Source organism: Gordionus sp. m RMFG-2023, chromosome 2, assembly GCF_954871325.1.
Source record: "Gordionus sp. m RMFG-2023 chromosome 2, tfGorSpeb1-WG-v2, whole genome shotgun sequence".
NCBI classification, from domain to species: domain Eukaryota; kingdom Metazoa; phylum Nematomorpha; class Gordioida; order Chordodea; family Parachordodidae; genus Gordionus; species Gordionus sp. m RMFG-2023.
The window spans coordinates 25,566,885-25,586,407 of NC_088776.1; the positions used below are offsets into that span (position 1 = coordinate 25,566,885).

The 19,523-nt window shown below is 27.9% G+C and overlaps 1 protein-coding gene across 1 annotated transcript in view; it reads right to left on the minus strand.

Moving 5' to 3' along the window:
• Window positions 1-2,117: 2,117 nt before the first annotated feature.
• Window positions 2,118-19,523, minus strand: part of LOC135925557 (rabankyrin-5-like) — a 35,316-nt gene continuing 17,910 nt past the window's right edge. The window contains exons 13-22 of the mRNA XM_065460948.1: window positions 19,365-19,483; window positions 19,112-19,268; window positions 18,091-18,291; window positions 16,647-16,823; window positions 11,927-12,074; window positions 6,038-6,128; window positions 5,770-5,894; window positions 4,929-5,075; window positions 2,545-2,635; window positions 2,118-2,441 (exon numbers count right to left, since the gene is read on the minus strand). Coding sequence (XP_065317020.1) covers window positions 2,306-2,441; window positions 2,545-2,635; window positions 4,929-5,075; window positions 5,770-5,894; window positions 6,038-6,128; window positions 11,927-12,074; window positions 16,647-16,823; window positions 18,091-18,291; window positions 19,112-19,268; window positions 19,365-19,483 — 1,392 coding nt within the window. The 3' untranslated portion in view covers window positions 2,118-2,305. The remainder of the gene's footprint in view (window positions 2,442-2,544; window positions 2,636-4,928; window positions 5,076-5,769; window positions 5,895-6,037; window positions 6,129-11,926; window positions 12,075-16,646; window positions 16,824-18,090; window positions 18,292-19,111; window positions 19,269-19,364; window positions 19,484-19,523) is intronic.

A 19,523-nucleotide genomic window follows, 5' to 3' on the forward strand; every position in this document is an offset into this window, starting at 1 on the left:
TTTGAAAATATGATAATTTCGAACACAAATATAATAAAATATTGGAAAATTGAAAATATTAAGAGCGAATATAATACGGTAAAAATATTATAGCTTATAAACAGGTATATAAATCTGATTTAAAAAGTTAATCAAAATATCCATAAATGAAAATTTAATCTTCTTTACGATTGTGCCAATTTTTAAATAATTTGCTCTGTATTGGTAATTAGATCTTGATGAGTAAAGTTAGTTTATTCAATCAATTTTACGATGTCTTAATTTTGATAGTAATGAAGAAAAGGTTCTCTCATTTATGCTAGTACTAATTGGTATCATTGCCAAAATATGCAATAATTTTAATAATTTGGAAAACTTTTAAATGCTCCACTGTGTTACTTGAAGGATTATCTATCTTTCATTTATACCATTTAAACTCTGAAATTAACTGGCCTTCAGATACGTTTATATCCTCAGAATAAAATTTAGACAAATATTTAATTTTTCAATATCAAGATATGATATATCCTCAGATCATAGGGAGTTATGAGATATAATATTTGTAAATTAGTTAGAGCCATTTGATAAATCATGAGTCAAAATTAATTCCAAAAGTGGAATAAAAACGAAACAGCTATTTTATAATGACCTCAAATGAGTCAAGGTTAATATTGGAACGATTTATTTGTCGGTGAAAGTCGAGGCTTAAGAATTATCAAAATCATATAATTTCGTTCTCATCTCAATAATCACATAAACCTCAAGAAATTCCTGGTTGATACTATCTTTTGGTTTTCTAAGTTGTAATATAATAATATTTGCGGTTCTCATAACTTCAGCCAAATCCATTTTTTTAAAAATATTGCATAAAATTGTTGTGTAAAAAATAATTTATTAATACTTTCGAGTGAAAATATTGGTAGTCATATTAAATCTAATAATGTATCAACTTCAGATAAAATATTTGCTTCAGGTGATTTTGATATTTCAATGCTGTAACAGTATGATGTAAAAGGCTCCATCTTGTGGTGCAGGCTTTTTGAAGTTTCTTTTTTCCTGTAGCATAAGAAGTCTCAGAAATAATTATATTCAGCAAATTCTGTCTATTTGGATATCTGAACATTTCATATACTCTAGAAATTTTATCACAATATAAAGATAAATTAAATAGAATTTTTTTAAGATAAAATTTTCTTCTATCCATCAGTGTTTAAGGTTCAAGAAATGTAACAAAATAATTTTTAAATTTTATAAAATATTAATATACAAGATATAAATATTCAAATTAAATTTAAGTTTTAGCTAATATTTAGAATAAAATATTACCCATTTGAAATAGAATACTTTGCAATTGCTAATTCATGAAGCTCTTTAATTATTTTTCAAAAATTCTTGCTGGGGGATTTCTCCCCCTCTCCGCCCACCGCTGGCTATGCGCCTGCTTTTACCAAATCCTCTAATGGAATGGAAGCGTTTATATTACCACTTCAGCAAATATTTGACATGGTTGTACGAATGAATTTCCCCTGATAATTCTTTGGTAACAAAAGTTTGTTTTTATCTAATGATGTATGATCAGCCGTAATATTGTGATTATCATTAAAAATTAGATACTCCACTCCCAGTCTGAAATAAATATGCTTCGAGATATCCGAAAAGATATGAAGTTAATAAGGCCTCAAAGATAACAAATATACATAATGTGGGGATAAACCATTTAATCTTTAGGATAAAAATTTTAAAAATCATAGGTTGTGCATTCATTAAAAATAAAGTGTGCAATGTTTCATGTAATCCTCCATTAATACTATTGTTTAATTGTAATTGAAAAATAAAGAAAATATTTACGAAATAAGAATGATTTTGATTTTAAAATAAAAAATAGTTTGGTCTACTCGGGAGGAAAGGGTTCTTTTTGGTAAAAAAATTTATAGGGTATTCTTTTATACGCCCAGAAGGGAGGGGCAAAGTGTTGTTTAGCATTCGTAAATAAATTTTAGGAACCCCAAATTTATCTTAAATTTTTCTGAGCAATCCTAAATTTAAAAAATGTCCTAATAAATGTCAGAGCCAGGGATGCTGACAACATTAACTTCTTTTAATATTACGATACATTTTATTCAGAAAATATGTTTCAATTAATGTGTCGATGTATAATAAATAATAATAGGAATAAGAGATATAAATATACAATAAATATGTATAATAAATGTAAAAATTTACAAAAATAAATTATATATAGAGACAATAATTCATGAAAATAAACGTTACGATGATATGATGGTGTTTGTTTAAATAAATGAAAGCATAAAATGAAGAGAGGGGCTCACTTAGAATTGATTTTGGATGTTAAAACATCGTAGCACACTGAACAAACCCTAACAGGTTTAGTCAAATTGTATTTCGAAATAGGCATTGTTTTGTCGGAACATTTCGTACACAATATCCTACCGCAATGCCGACTTATTTTTGTTTTAAATGATAAGATTTCAAGAAATAAGATAATGCATAATATTATCAACATATATCAGATGAGATTATAAAATTAATTAAAGTTTTTAATACCAGTGATGTTTTCGCATTGTTATACCGAATTTAGTGTTACATTCATTACAATAATCGGATTCTGTCCATGTTGGCTCGTCGTTTAACATATCTGTAGTAGGAGTGTTGATAAGATTAAAGAATTTTGTTACTTTATTATATTCACACATTTTATGATTATTTTTTTAATATAAAAATTTTAAAAAAGGATCAAAAACACATTGAGATAATTTGTATCATTTCAAATTATAACAATAACATTTAGAGTAAGTGCGATATGGCTGAAGCGATGCGTAATTCATTGCTAAACGATAGCATAATTGTATTATTTGACATTTTGTATTTTGTAATTTACGCATTGCTAAGGGATCTCGCAGTATTTCGCACTTACTATAAACGAGCGTTAAGACTGCCTTCACATTGATAATAACAATGTGAAAATATTTGCAGCAAAATCAGAACGAAATGCTGACAACTAGCATATGAAAACGCATTCACGTTGCATATAAATTATTGCGAAAATTTAAACATGAAAAAATTTCACCAAAAACTAAAAAATATTTATAAAATATTAAAAACTAATAATTTTATTGATAAAAACTTCTAGTTTCTGAGCAATCATTATACAGAAATGAGCATTTTTAATTAATAAATAAATAAATATTTACATATTTAATATATAATATATATCGATATATACCAAATATATATGTACATATATATATAAGTTTTTATATTTTCTTAAAAATTTTACAAAAATATTTTCAATTAATTTAAAATTTTTTTTGTTTAAATATTTTATATCGATATATATATCATTACCCCACTCTTAGAGCGAATTCACGGTGAAAAATACAAAAATTTGTATGTAGCGAATTTAAGGTAACTATGAATTCAGGATTAAATTGCAACTTTAATAAGGTTTTTAAATATGTAAAGATTTATATTTATTAATTAAAGATGCTCAAATATATAATTACAATGATTACTCAAAATACTAATAAAATTTTTATTTTTCCATATTTTGGCGAAATAAAAGAAGACATTTAATATCCATTCTATATTTTGGTGCAACACTGCTTCGATTACTAACAAATTTGTTATAACAAAAAAAAAGTAATTTAAATTTGAAAAGATCTTACATTGTATTTTAAAAACACATATCAAATCCTATTGGTGGCTAAATTGAGAATTCTCAATTGCGCTATAAATAAAATATTTCCAATAATGAAAAAAATTACAATCTTATATTTATATGAAAATTATTAGTACATTGAATTTAATTTTAGTTATCTGTTTTAAGATATCAAAATTAAAACGTCTAGACAATATCATACTCCTACAAATCTGGAATCAAAGTACAATAAAAAAAATAATGAACTTAATTGATTATTTATGAATAAATCTTAATTATAAAATTGTTTTCAAATAATATTTAAATTCATAAAATATTTTAATAAATAGGTGTATATTAATGAAACAGAATTTATTTGGACATGTTTTATAATACATATACAAAAAATTTAATTAATTTTAATTGTCTGTATCTAAATTATAAATAGAATTATCGTTTTTTCCTATGAATGATCTTTTATCCAATTCTTTCTATATCTAACACTTGAATTATGATGATTTTTCCTTGATTATTTACTTTCCCATCTTTATGTTTTTCATCATCAAAAAATCATAATATGATAAATTATAATTCTTCTTCTTCTCCGTTTAATGGCGATTTCCAGGTTTACCCAGGTTGGCCAGTTTCCCTTCTGATTTCATCATTAGGAAATTTTGTAGCAAGGATTTTACAATCGGATACCCTTCCTGACATCAACCTCTTTAGGTGGTTTATAATAAATTATAATTAAACATTATTAAATGATTATATACTAAGATTTCAGGATCTAATAACCCATAGCTTAAAAAAAAATAAAGCATAAATTATAATTAATAATAGGAAAGTAATCATATGCTAGCTCAGCATTAAGCTGGACTAGAGCTTAATGTAAGTTATGATTAATTAGAATGTACAAATTTCGAATCTTGAACAAGTTTTATCTAATCAAATTTATCAAAATTTAAAAATCGAAGCGAAACAATATGATTTGTTTTTTATTTTTACGCAACGCGAAAAAAAAATTGGATGCGAAAGCTAAACATAAATGATTTGATTTAAATATTATCTTTTGTATTTTTATTTTTCGCAACGCATGCCAAAATGTTCGTGCTCCAATGCGAATGCAGGCATCTTCGATACCAAGCGCGATATACCGCGATTCGCTCAATCGATGCGTTCTGCTATCGTTTAGCAATAAATCACGCATCACTTCAGCGATATCGCTCTTACTATAAACAAGGCCTTACATGTAATCCATCCTCGGAAACATCTAAAATAATTAATTAGCTACCTAGTAGGCGAAAAAGTAATTGATGAGATGCAACTTGAGCATTAAATATGGAAACGCCCTCGAAATTCGTGTTCCCCAGTGAGGCGCCACCTTTCACCAACGATCTGCATAAATTACCTCTGCCATTTAGATACGCGTACAACAAAGCTTATCATTAAGTTATTTAATTTAAAATATATGTCATTTTATTATTTTGATACTCAATTTATATAATCTTTGCTAGTCTAGTAACTTGAAATTTACACTATTATATTTTATTTGCAGTCTCTAAACTAGTGATCCGCATCGGGCCTAATTTTTCAAGTCCGGCCGGGTCCGATTTTTTTTTAGAAAAAATTAGTCGCCTGGCCCGAATTTATTTATATATAGAAATTAATTTCTTTTAAATTGTAATCTAAATTTTTTAAAAATTATTATACCCAAAATAAAAGATATAAGTCATATGGCGTCTAGTTTCTATAAATAAAATTAAATATTTTTATTTTACATAAAAAATTCAACATAAAATTGTTAAATTTAGATTTTATTTTAAAAAATTTCCAAGGCCAAACCCGACTCGGCCCTAATTTTTTAAAAAAATATTAAACCCGACCCAGCAAACCAGATTTTTTAAAAAAGTAGGTCCGGCTTGAAGGCCAGGCCTACTTTTGCAGATCCTAGCTCTAAACCCTCTAAATAAGAAACAAAATCACGGCGTTAAAAAGGTTATCCGGTCCAGTTTTGATGCCAAAATCATAGCCTTAACTAAACAAAACGGCACTATCAAGTGACTTTCTCTAATACTCATAATCCAAACATTGTTGAATTTTATGAAGATTTTAAATTGTGATTCATTATTTACGGGTGTTTCCATCGTTATCTTGAGCGTTGATTGGGAAGTTTTGCCTATGTTGTTTGAATAAATCAAATACAGCGCTACCGTTATCTTTAACGTAAATGCCTATCAGATGTAGAGCAGACCTGTTCCTAGAAATTGATGAAAAACAAATCGTATTTATTTAAAATAATAATCGAAATTTTTACAAAATTCTTATAAGTTTTATAAAAAAGTATTTATTTTTTTTTCTTAATTTATTAATTTTTTTAGTTCAAATAAAAATAATGAATACTTAAAATTGATGGTATCGGGAGAGATATCAGTCTCTATTAGCAAATACTCCAGACATTCAATGTTGCCATTCATGATTGCTAAGTGCAAAACTTTTAAAATTTATATTGGTATAAAAATAAATTCTCAATAAATCAAGATATAAATGTTATGTTGGCTTAGGGCGGAACCTGCAGGTTTCTGATGATAATATTAATTAGAGTAAAATAAATATTTATAGTCTGATTTTAGCAATTACAAGCAGGGACCCGGAACGAGGGCATTTTTATGGACAGGCAAAAAAATATGCTTCGTTCTCGTTCTGTTTCATATTTTTTTTTTATTGTGGTTTTCAAACTTCTCCCTTTTGTTTCCCCGTTCGAAAATTTGATCTAACATTCCTCTAGGTTTAAATTTTAGTAGTATTTCAGCAGGACTTTGTTCAGTTTCTGTTCCTGGTGTATTTCTGTAATTGTAGAGAAAAATAGCTAGACTGGTTTCTAAATCCCTCTCGTTTCTTTTATTCATACTCTGTTTAAAAGTTCGAACTAAACGTTCGACCATGCCGTTTGTCTGAGGATGGTAAGGACTTCCGTGCACTAATTGAATCCCGTTTTTTCACAAAAATTATTGAAATCTTTGCTGCTGAATTGAGGTCCGTTATCAGAAACGATTATTTTGGGAAATCCGAATCTTGTAAAATATTTCTTAATATTTTTATCGTGCTTTCGGTTGTAGTGCTAGTCATGGGAACTATTTCTGGCCAGCGACTGCTAGCATCTATCACTACCAACCAATAATGATTTTGAAATGATCCAGCATAATCAATATGTACTCGGTGCCATGCTTTTGGTGGTTTTGGCCAATTTTGAATTGCTGTCTTTTGAGGTATATCGTGTTGTTCCTGGCATTCTCTAATTTTTCGACCCATGTTTCTATATCTTGGTTTATATTAAGCCACCACGCGTATTGTCGTGCTCCCATCTTCATTTTTACCATTACGATATGTCCTTGATGTATCATGTCCAACACGTTGTTTCGGTATTATCATTTTAGTTCTCCATAATAAACAACCTCTCTCTGTTGTAATTTCCTCTCTCCTTTGGCTATACTCCTTTAAACATGCATCATAGTTTATTGGCCATCCATCTATTGTATATCTGTATACTTTAGAAAGTATATCATCTCGCATTGTTTCTCTTTCAATTTCGCTTGCATTTAAAGGTGTTTCTCCCACCTGTATTTGATCTACCGCTTCTTCTTTTGATATTGGAGTTCCCTTTATGGGTAATCTAGTGGTATATCTTTTCTTGGATGAAATAAACTCATTAATAGCTTGTGGTCTGTTTGTAATGTGAACTTTTTTCCATATATAAATTCTTTGAATTTTGTAACCCCGAATATGATGGCAAGTGCTTCTCTTTCAATTTGGCTATAATTTTTTTCAGCTGCATTTAGTGTTCTTGAGGCGAATGCAATTGGTCTCTCCTTACCCCCTTCTATATGTGATATTACTGCCCCAATTCCTATAGCTGATGCACATGTTGCTAATATAATGGGTAATTTTGTCATAATGTTGTAATATTGGAGTACTACTTATTTCTTGCTTTATTTTTTTATACGCGTCTTTTCATTCATTAGTCCATTTCCAAACAACTGCTTTTTCTAATAATTTGTATAGTGGTTTGGCTTTGGCCAAAATTCGAAATAAATTTTGAATAGTATGTTGCTGACTCTAGAAATGACTGTAATTGTTTCAAATTTATTGGTTCTGGTGCATTTTTTACTGCCTCAGTATTTTTTTCGGTAGTTGTAATTCCGTTTTTTGAAATATTGTGTCCTAAGTATTTGACATTTTGTTTGAAAAATTTACATTTTTCTATTTTTAGCTTGATTCCATTTTCATCTATACATTTTAGTACCTTTTTTAAATTTGTTTCGTGTTTCTCACTATTTTTTCCGGTTATTATAATATCATCTAAATAACAAGCTACTCCTTCAAAACCTTTTAATAAATTCTCGATGGCTCGTTGAAATATTGCTGGAGAAGACGATATACCAAAAGGTAGTCTTGTATATTTAAATAATCTATGCGTATTGATTACAAGATATTTTTGAGACTCTTCCTCCATTTTAATTTGAAAATAGGCATCTGAGAGATCCATTATTGAAAATTCCTCTCTTTTTCCCAAATTGGCTAATAAATCTTGGATTCTTGGTATTGGATATGAATCATTATTAATATTTTGATTTATAGTTCTTTTAAAATCCCCGCAAATTCTTAATGTTTTATCTTTCTTTTGAACAATTACTATGGGTGATGCATAAAGTGAATGATTAATTTTCTCTATTACTCCTATTTTTTGCAATCTATCTAAATCGTCTTCAACTTTATCTTTTAATGCGTATGGTACGGGACGTGATTTACAGAAAATTGGTTTCTCGTTTTTCATATATATTTGTGCCTTATAATCTTTCAAGCAGCCTAATTCTTTGGTAAATAATTGAGGAAATTCATTTTGTATATTAATATTATTTATTTGTATGGTCCTTTCAGGTAATTCAGTCATTTTGGGAAATTTAATTATCCAATTTCTTCCAATTAGATTTTTGGTATATCCTTTTGTAATTATGAGAGGTAGTTCTAATGTTCGCCCTTTATATTGTACTTTTACTACAGTCTGACCTAATAGTGGTATATTGGTTCCTGTATAACTTTTATATTTTAGCATGCAATTTGTTAATTCAGGATGATTAAGTTTATTTTTCCAATCTATTTCGTTAATTATACTGACCCCAGCTCCAGTATCCAATTTCATTCTTATATAGCTGTTGTTTATTTTGACATCCACCCAAAATTCTTTATTATATTCGTTTGTTTTATTATTAATAAAATTCACTATTTCTTTTCTACAGACTCGAGAAATGTGCCCAATTTTGTTGCATTTGTGGCATTCTTGAAAAGACAATTTTCCCTTCTGAGGTTTTCGCCGCAGGAGTGGCATGGATTTGGTTTTTTGTAGCTCGAATTATAATTATTATATGATTTTGAATGTTTATCATTATCATTATTAACTTTTTTAATTATTTATATTATCATTATGTTCCTCTTCTAAATGATCGATTTTAATTTCATCATTTTGTATTAATTTTGTATTTTTTATTGCTGTTTCTACTGCAGGCAGTAGCTATCTAAATAGCTTTATTTATGTCTATAACGTCTTCGGATAGTAATCTTTGTAAAATTTTTGGATTTTTTATTCCGAATATAAATTTCTCTCTTAATACAGTATTTAAATATTCCCCAAAATCACAAGTCGTTGCTAATTTTCATAGATTTTGTATATAGTCTATTAGTTTTTCATCATTTTGTTGATTATATTGATAAAAATTAATCCAGTATTTTGTAAGTATCACACCCTATTGTTGTTAATAACAGAGATTTTTCTTGTGATGATGTTAAACTTGGTTGTGTGTTTTTAAATTCTTGAAATAAGTTGTACCAATCTTTGTAACACAGGTTTGAATCCGTTAGACTTTTTATAGACTGCGCCATTTGTAAATTTTTCTTATTCTTTTATTATTCAAATTAATCTTAAATTATATAATAATAATAAAATAAACATTTTACAAAAAATAACAAAAAACAACAATTAAAGGAACTTTCCGAAAGTTTCAGGAACTTTTCCGAAATCACCGTTCCCCGTCTGTCATAGTGGCATAATTTTTCTCAAGTTTCTTGTTCTTGATTATAAGGTAAATATAAGCGTTCTAAAAATCATCATCTTATCAGTCTCCCAAACTAAATTTTGGGTCCAAATCTATTTCTAATGACTTATGAAAAATACCCTTCCCCAATGGCCCTCAAATAAACTGTTGCTCCCATAGCTGCAACTTCTTGGCTACTGGCCTGCATCTTATGCATAGATATCTAGCCACTAAACTAAATTCAACACTCATCACAATGTTTGCCTACATTCATTTATCTGTTCTAACATAAATTAACAACTGGCTGCTAATTTTTTTAACAATATAATAATTTAATCAATATATAACCCTTTTAAATTTTCTTCAAATGGATACAGGTAAGTGATATGCTTGTGCCTGCTAGGTACCTTTAAAAATATCGAGGGTTTTGAGATTACTCAAAAATAGAGGATGTTCAAATAAAACTAAATTAAAAAGGAATAGGACTCTAAGAAAAATGGTTTCAAAGGATTAAGAAATATTATCATAATAAATTTCTGTAGTTGGAAGACAAGTTTCCATAGCAACTTGTCAGTAGACCTGTGCACCGAAGTCTCAATCGGCTACGGCGGTTTTTTAAACATTTCATCAGTGCGAAGAATTAGCTGTCACCCTAATGAATTGGTGGCGGCATCGGAGGCGCCATTTAAAAATGAATATTTATAATCCATTGTATTAAATTTTTTTATAATTAATTTAGGCACTCTTATAGTTCCAAAATTGTTAATAAAGTTTAGTTCTTAAATCATTTCCAGTCCCACTCCTAAATAAATTTATGTATTTCTCAATTTCCGAAATAGTCTAATTTACTCAGGGTGGATGTTGAACCCGGGCCCTTGAACCTTCTTATTTTTACTGGACCCAAACCAGGACCCTTTTAAAATGGAAGGATTCAAGGGTTCAATTTTTTTAAATTTTTCAAAGTTTCAGCTGGTTTATAAAATTTAATTTTATAGGTAATATCTTGTTTAATTTATATCAAATTTAGAAAGTGAAATGTGAATTTTATAATGTAGGTAATAATATTTTATTATAAATGATAATGTATTTATATAATAGAAATAAGGTGCTTATCTTGTTTAATATCAATTTTAGAAAGTGAAATATGGGGAATTTTGAAGCAAATTTTTTTTATGGTGCATGATATTTATCAATCTAAATCTGTACTTCCTAAAATATCCACTTGATTTAAACTAAAAATATCGCAATTTAAATCAAAAAAAAAATCTTTTTTTGATTTTTGCAAAAAATTACAAATTTTGCTAAACCTAGTAAATATGTATCTTGTAAGATAAAAAGTAAATAAAAAATAATATTTTCCCACATAAAAATAGTAAAAAAAACATAATTCATAATTTTCAATTAAAAATTATGGGTCAGGCCGAGCTTGAATCAATAAATAAAATCTAGTCCGGCGGGCTTAAAAATAAATAAAAATTCAGGCCGGGCACGAGTAAAAATTATAAAAAAATTCAAATCGAGTATGTTAAATCAAAATAAATGTTAAAAAATATTAAATATCCCTAAAATTCCTCCCCCCCCCCACCTCTTCACCCCTTTAAACGTCTTGGATATGAACAAAATGAAGTTAAATATTAATATAGATTTTATGGTTAATTGATATTGACTTGTTATTATTTTTAAGTTATTTCTAGTTAAGTGTGTCATTATATTTTTAGTAAAGAGATTTTTAAAATTTCATCATTTTAAATTATTTTGGCTGTATCTTGAAAATTGTTTCAAAGGGAAATGTAAAATATGAGATGCAAATGATTGTTAAATGATATATTATATGTTTTCCAACTATTAAATGGTTATAGTTTAAATTCATTTTAAAAATTTAGCCCAGGTTTGTTTTTTGATCTATATATATAATTTTTTTATATTCTATTGTTCACTGTAAGCTCTGGGCTGAGTCCCTGGCCTGCAGGTTTCTGATATTTAGTATTTTTAAAAAATTACAATAAAAAAATTAATAAAATATATGTTTTATGTTTGAAAAATCTTTTAAATAAAATATACCAAGATGAATGAAAGTGTATTATGAAATTGAATAAATAAAATTTTTAATTAAATCATGATAATTTCATTTGAGAATTCATTAATTATTTTTAAAACATTTCATTCCCTTAGTCATAATTGCAATAATCATATGAGCCTGTACCCGAATTTCCATTGTTGTCCTTAGCATCTATGTCTGCTCCGTTTTCAACCATTATTCTAACATAATCAGCGTTTCCACTTATAACAGCCAAATGCAGAGGGGTTTGGGAGTTGGTGTTTTTGGCATTAACATCCGAGCCGGCCAAAATCTAATTATCATTTTATAAAAATAAATTTTTTAACTATCATGTCCTTATTTCTGTTATCACTACAATCGATTGGTCAGAAATACAGAGCCTGAAGAGTGCAAGAGCAACCAAAAGAAGGTTAATATGACATATTGTTATTTAGTATTTTATTTACTATTGAATAATTATTTTGTAGTGGATTAATAGATTGAAAAACAACTGCAATAAAATTGTCGCAGAATATATCGATGATAAATTTGGAAATTGTTATTAAACTAAATACGCATTTTCGATGTATAATGGAAAATAAAAAGAAACTTTATGAATAAGGATTTGATAAATTACGGTCGAGAAAATAGATTTTTCGACAACTATGTTAACAAAGCATGATCAGAATATCACCGATATAGATATATTATTTTTAAGAATTTGATACCAATTTATGATGTAATTCAAAAATCGCATTGATTTACATAGAAATATATCCCATTAAAATAAAATTATGCATAAATGCCATAAAAATAAAATATATTTGCTATTTTGGAATTAAAACGAAAACGATCGTTTAGGAGAGGGGAAAGGAGTGTAAATTTTATAAGTGAAATCACTAGGCTTTAGATGCAAGTTTAATAATAAAAAATGTAATGGCTTTGAAACATATTATAATCACAACATGTTCAGTTGGTTAGATTAAAACCTTTCTGGTCAATTACATAATATCCCTTCAATTTATATTTTTGAAGAATTTCATTTCCTTGCAATTGTTGCCCAGTCCATTTGAAATCATGTTATATGGCAAGACACCAACCTCTAAATTTTTGTCTTAAAATTTCAAGTTTGGTCCCCTAATTCCCGATATTTGGCCTTGCTAACAGAAAATTCTGCGTCTCTCAGACAATTTTCCATTTCATCTAGAATTTGGTTTATCAAATCAAGTTTAGTTTTTAACTTCTAAGACACCAACATTAACTTTGCGGAGGAACACCCCGTCAAACTGTGAACTCCTTTAAGAATAAATTTTTATTACTTCATATAATGTATCAAACTGTGAACTCCTTTAAGATAAATTTTTATTACTTAATTTAATGTATCATAGATTAGTTATGAATACACTCGAAGCTTGATATCTAATTTAATCGGTTGTCAGTTTCCCTAAATCATTAGTCTTCGGATAGTAGAGACCCTTGTGAATAATCAACATAATATGGTAAAATTATTTATAATTAACTTTCGTTAATGTTAACAAATTTGAAAGAGCGGTCAGAAGCCTATAAGACGTGTTAAATAATTCGGTTATATATAGTTAACCTTTTCCTAAATCTATGATATCCAAAAATGGAATATTTGCAACGAATATTTAAATAATCAATTATAAATTATATTATTTGTGATAAAATTTAAAAAATTTGTGGCAATAAATTATATAAAAAATAATATTTTTCGATATGCCCATTATTATAGTTAATAAAGTTAATATTATAATGAGGTATGTATTCTCATTGGCGTAAAAGTTTTCAAATTTTAAAGATCAGTTTCAGCTTATTGTTACTGAAAATATGGAAAAACATATTTCATTGTAATATAAAATTACTTTTATTTATTTTTTAAATTTTATAAATAATTAAAGCTAGTTTAATTTATATCAACCACCAAATTCCTTCATTTTTATTTTGAATTTTCGTTGTTAAATTTTCAGTAAAGATTGTTAATCAAATTAGTATTGAATCAATCAATGTATGTAAATTATATTCTTATTGATATTATAATTTATTTTATAAAGAATATTATGCAATTGAACTTCAGATGAAGATGAGTAAAGTCTGCCTTGTTACAATATGAAATATTTTTTTACACCAATAAAGAAAACTATACACTTTGTAAGGTAAATTGGGTCCCAACTCAAATATTTTAACATCAATTACATGAGCATCCTCCTAACTGTCAGCCATTTTTAAGGAAAAAATTGGATTACTGATTAAATTGGTTATAACAAGATGGAACTCTTACTATAGGAAAATGACCACAAATTTGACGAACTCCAAATCACAAAGATTTTCAGATAAAGACAACTCGTTGATAAGTGAATATTGTATGGCTATATATACGATTTTATAGGTTATGGAACCTGTTCATACGGCTCTTTCGATTTTAGAGAGAGAAGAAAAAATTCATTTGGGAAATCTCATTCCCACGATAACTATTATAATATTAAAAGCTTTAAATAATTTCATTTTGTAGGCCACTTATTAATACAATTTTGCAAGACAAAGATAAAAGGTATAGAGTTGAAGTATTGTCAATAATATATATTTTGATATTTTATTTTAGTTTAAATATGTATTATTAGCAATAATTCACCCGCTATTTAAATCAGGTTGGCCCTCGCAAAACTAGATGTCAGGGAAGGTGTTTGAGAAAAGATCTTGACATGTGTCCCTTTTTTCAGAAGTAACGAGTAATGTGTTTCTTTTTTAAAGTAAACAGCACTAGTATCTTGGCATCCTTTGCACTATTTTATATTCACAAATTTTGACATTGTCACAATTAACATAGATCCAATTCTGGGGAATCGAAGAGTAAAGAATTGGAAGAGAACAGATGCAAAAGAGATCCTAGAACCCGGGGATCTTATCACATGTCAGAGAGAAAATAACAAAAGGGATTAAGAAAACAACATCTTAAAAAATTAACCCAATAGGAAATGATTAATGAAAGATAGAAAAATATGGTGGATATCTGTATAAAAGAAACAAACCAGAGTTTGAAAAAAATTGTGATTTCATTTTGAAAGATTTTTTATGAATGAAAATTAAATTTTTTTTTACTTATTATATAAAAAAATTTTACAAAATATATTTCACATGTAAAATTTAATCAAGACTATTTCTTTTTAAAAAAATTTAGCTCCAAATATTAAAGATTTTATTTTCAAAATCTAAACAATCAAGAAAAAATAACATTAGGTGGGAGAAAATGTTATACTCCTTAGAATCAGGTTTAGAAAACATGATTTCGTTAAAAATGGTATGGGAAAGATGGTACTATTCAATCAAAATATAATATTTAAAACGGTAAAGAACGAACATCCCGGTATGGGAAAGATGGTACTATTCAATCAAAATATAATATTTAAAACGGTAAAGAACGAGCATCCCCAGTTCTAAGTAAGTTATTGATAATAGAAACTCTAAAAAAAATATCGAAATGAATTATAAAAAATTTTTCCAAATAATTTGTTACAAACAAAATAAATGTGAAAAGGAGAAGTCTCATAAGCATGCATAAATTTCTAACGAGATAGCTGAAATTTTGATGGAATAGTTGGTTAAATAGGTTTCAAAGATGCAACAGAGAATTGGTTAATGGTAGGTTTAATAATTTTTCGATGCAATTTACACTAAAAAATTATATATTCTTGCAAAATTTCTTATTTGACAATAATTTTTTAAACTCATTTTATTGCTTTTTAATCTTCCTAGAAATAATTTTTTTTATTATATTCTCCGTTTGACTGGCACATTTATAAAAAAAAAGGAAGCAAAACACAAACCGATAATTTTTATTTTATATCTATTATAATTATTTTAAAAAATAAATTTTTTTTAATTTATAGACATTATATTATATTATGCACATTACAATATATATATGCATTCGATATATGATAAAACAAAACAAAAATAAATATATATTTTAAAAAAGAGTAAAAAAAAATACTATTATAAAAGATGGATAATAGGCTATATAGAGCATTGAATTGAGAAGAATCGGCAAATTTTAAAGTCATTGTACTGGTGAATATAGAAATATTCTTTAGGATCGCCCGTGAGATGGGTAATTTCTCTTCCTATCTCCTTCAGGAAAGAAAGTATCTCGTGGCCGAAGTTACCGAGGTTGATGTAACACAGGACTAAAAATTGATGAATTTAATTAAATAGGATAAGTTATTGTGCTTTTTCATACAAGCATAGGCGCCAAATATTAGTCCAATCCAGCAGTATCGGTATCGCCAAAAAAAGGTGGCATCGGTGCATCTTTGGAGAGTAGCAGGACAAACTCACCAATAAATTAAAGTCATGTAACAAATTGGTTAGTGGTAGTAATAGATTACAATTGTTTTTTATTATGCATAATTTAGGTTAGTTGAATGGAAAATAACTACAATTTGTAGAATTTTAGAACTTCTGATTTGTAACAGTTGAGAAATCTGCGAGGCTTTGGGTCCCCGCATGTATTTTTCGACAATAACAATAATATATACCTATGTTTGAATTGGCTAAAACTATCATTCATTTCTTCTTATCTATATAATTTTCTATTTCCTTCCAGATTATATTATATTAGAGATCTGCAAAAGTAGGCTCGGGCCGATCCTATTTTTTTAAAAAAAAAATCAGGTTCAGGCTGGGTCGGGCCTAATATTTTCTAAAAAAATTCGGGCCGAGTCGGGCCTTGAAAATTTTTTTAAAATATATCTTATCAATTTTATGTTGAATTTTTTATGTAAAATAAAAACATTTGATTTTATTTTTAGAAACTAGAGGTCATATAACATATATCTTTATTTTGAGTAATTATAAAAATGAATAAAACCAGGTTTCGAATAATAATTTCGGAGGACTCCGAGGTGGCTAAATGTAAAGGAGTGTTTTGTAAGAAATCCTGAACCCTGGAATTCACGTTTGCACGAATGCCGATAAGAAAAAGCACGTTTTCAATATCCTTGTTTTTGATCGAGTTGTGTAGAAAATTAAAGCCCTTGGAATCCATCTAAAAAAGGTGATATAAAAATTAAGCATTTTAAAATATAGCTATTAAAATTAAATCAAATATTATCCAGATAATCTCGTCTTGGTATTATTTTGTCTAATTCTTCCATATTATCAATATCACTTATTTTTCCCCAATTTCACTGTCATTGCTGACTATTATTAGATGACTCTTTTCCTCATGATAAAATTTATATGTATGATATTTTATCACTTTCTTTATCGTTCCTTGTCCTTTTATTGTTGAAGAATATAGTAAAAATACTTATATTCATAAAGCATAAGGAATATATTATGATTAAAAATGTTTACCATAGCATGGTAGAAATTAATGATGAGAAATTATATTTAAAATTTTTCATAATAAAATTCATTATTTACGTTTTTTCTTTCTTTATAATTTTTATATATTCGAATTAGAGTCTCAGGAGTATAGATTTGATTACCCAACTTCATATAATATTGCCTATTCGCAATTTATATTTTATGCATTTTAATTCCATAAAAATAATAGTACTCAATTTTATCCAAATATATAAAAAAATTTAAACAGTCTTAAATAACACGACGCTAAAATATATATTCAAAAATACAAAATTTTATTAATTTATATAAAAAATATTGCGCTTCATAAATTATGTCCATTTTCATTTACAAATAATCGTTCATTTGATTTTAATATTTGATAATATCCAATTCGCATGTTTACGCATGATTCTCATGTAATAGAATTAAATATATTGTCTATGGTAGATTCGTCCTAGTAATAAGACCGATTTTATTGTTTTTTTCATGATTTCTTATAAAGTTTAAATTTAATGTTGATACTGGTCATCCAAAATATTAATTCAGCCAGTATCCTTATTTAGTCGATTTCGTTGTATGGCAAAGTGTTCCATCTTGTTGAAAAATACTTGCGCAATTAGAAAATAAGGCATGGATAATTAGATATTTAACAGCTCATACAATCATTAAAGGCTTTATTCTTTCCTTCGAAATGGAATTCACTTGAGAGAACGGTATTCTATTGCTCAGGGTTCAATAATCGTATTTAAGAACCCATTGTAATCATTTATTTTTTGGAACAAAGTTAATGGTGTTTTAAGAAAAGGTTAGGCGCAACAATGACAAATAAAATATTAAAAAATATCCCATTTTATGAATTTTCCTTTGGCTTTTATTTTCTGTTTATAGAGTACCATTCATAAATCAAATCCTGGTTTGGAGTTGGACAGATTTATATGAAGTTGGGTAGTAAATGCTTAAACTTGTTCAGATGCCCCTGGTTCCCGATTGACTATGGCTAGAGCGGCTTCATGATTTTTGAGGTCCAAAGCAGATTCGAAGGCAGTTTTACCTCGCTTATCTTTGATCGTCAAATTGATAAAGGGGTGAGATAAAAGAGAATGTATCAAGGCTTGATGTTGATTTTCTATGGCTACGTGGAGAGGTGTTTTTGATTCGGAGTCCTTATAAGCATATAAGTTTATAATAATTTCTAATTTATAAAAGTAATGGTTATAGTCCCTAAAACTTTAATATGTTAATTATTGCGGTATCAAATATTAATCAGGCTACCTCAGATAGAGATCTGAAATCGGCGGGTTTTTAACCCAAACACTAGTCCGCTCATTATTTAAAAAATTTAATCTACCCATCCTTTTATAATTTTTTGTGAAATTCAGCCACTAGCTCATTTATTTAAAAATTTTATTAAACCCGCTCACCCAATGTTTAAATATTATTTTATTGTTTGGTTTGGCTCCTTATTTTATTTTAATAAATTTTAACTTAAACTAATAAAATATGCAATATTAGGAAATAAAAAACTACAAGCCCGTTCTGCTCATTTCACCCAAGAAATGTTTTAACATTCGCCTGTCCTTCGTTTAAAATATTTTTTTACCCGCCTGGACCAGCCTGTTGCAGACCTCTAGTCTCAGATGTATTATACGGATTAAAAAAAGGATAACAATTTCAAATCAGCATTTCTACCGATATCACTTTCCGATAGACGATAAATTAGAACGATGCAACTTGGTTTCCTTGACCACATTAATGAGGAACAAAATAAACAATATCACAAATACAATCTTATACATTTCCTCCCCATCGTATCAGACCAAATGACTCTGACTCGTATAACTATTAAATCCTTATATAATCATCCAAGCACTAAAAAATGCGCAATGCAGCTACAAATAAAAAGCTTTTCAATGATGATTATGATGTTAGGAAAATGCAATCCAAGATGACGTTTATAATATTAGATATATTTCTAGAGCTTACAATAATATTGATATCGGCCTTGTGCTCGAGCAAGCAAGCCACTAACTTATCCAAACCCCAAGCGCAGGATAAATGAAGCGGGGTTTGTTTATCGGTCGCTTCCTCCCCTCCTTGGCCACTTGGTCCTGGCTTCCTGACGCAATTTACTTCGCAGTTACTTTTTTTAAAAAGATATAAGTTAAATAACAAAGCCGAAGTAACATCTTTTTTTATAAATTTTAATCAAAAATTGAGTTCATCAATATTTTTTTACCTACGAACTAGAAAACAAGCTATGTCTTCTTCATTCATATCGATAGCTTTATGCAGTAACGTTTGCAAGCATCCTTCAGGACCTTCACACCAATATGTCGTGTCACATCCATATTGCACCTATATTTTTTATATAAAACTTGAACTGCTCGTATATAAA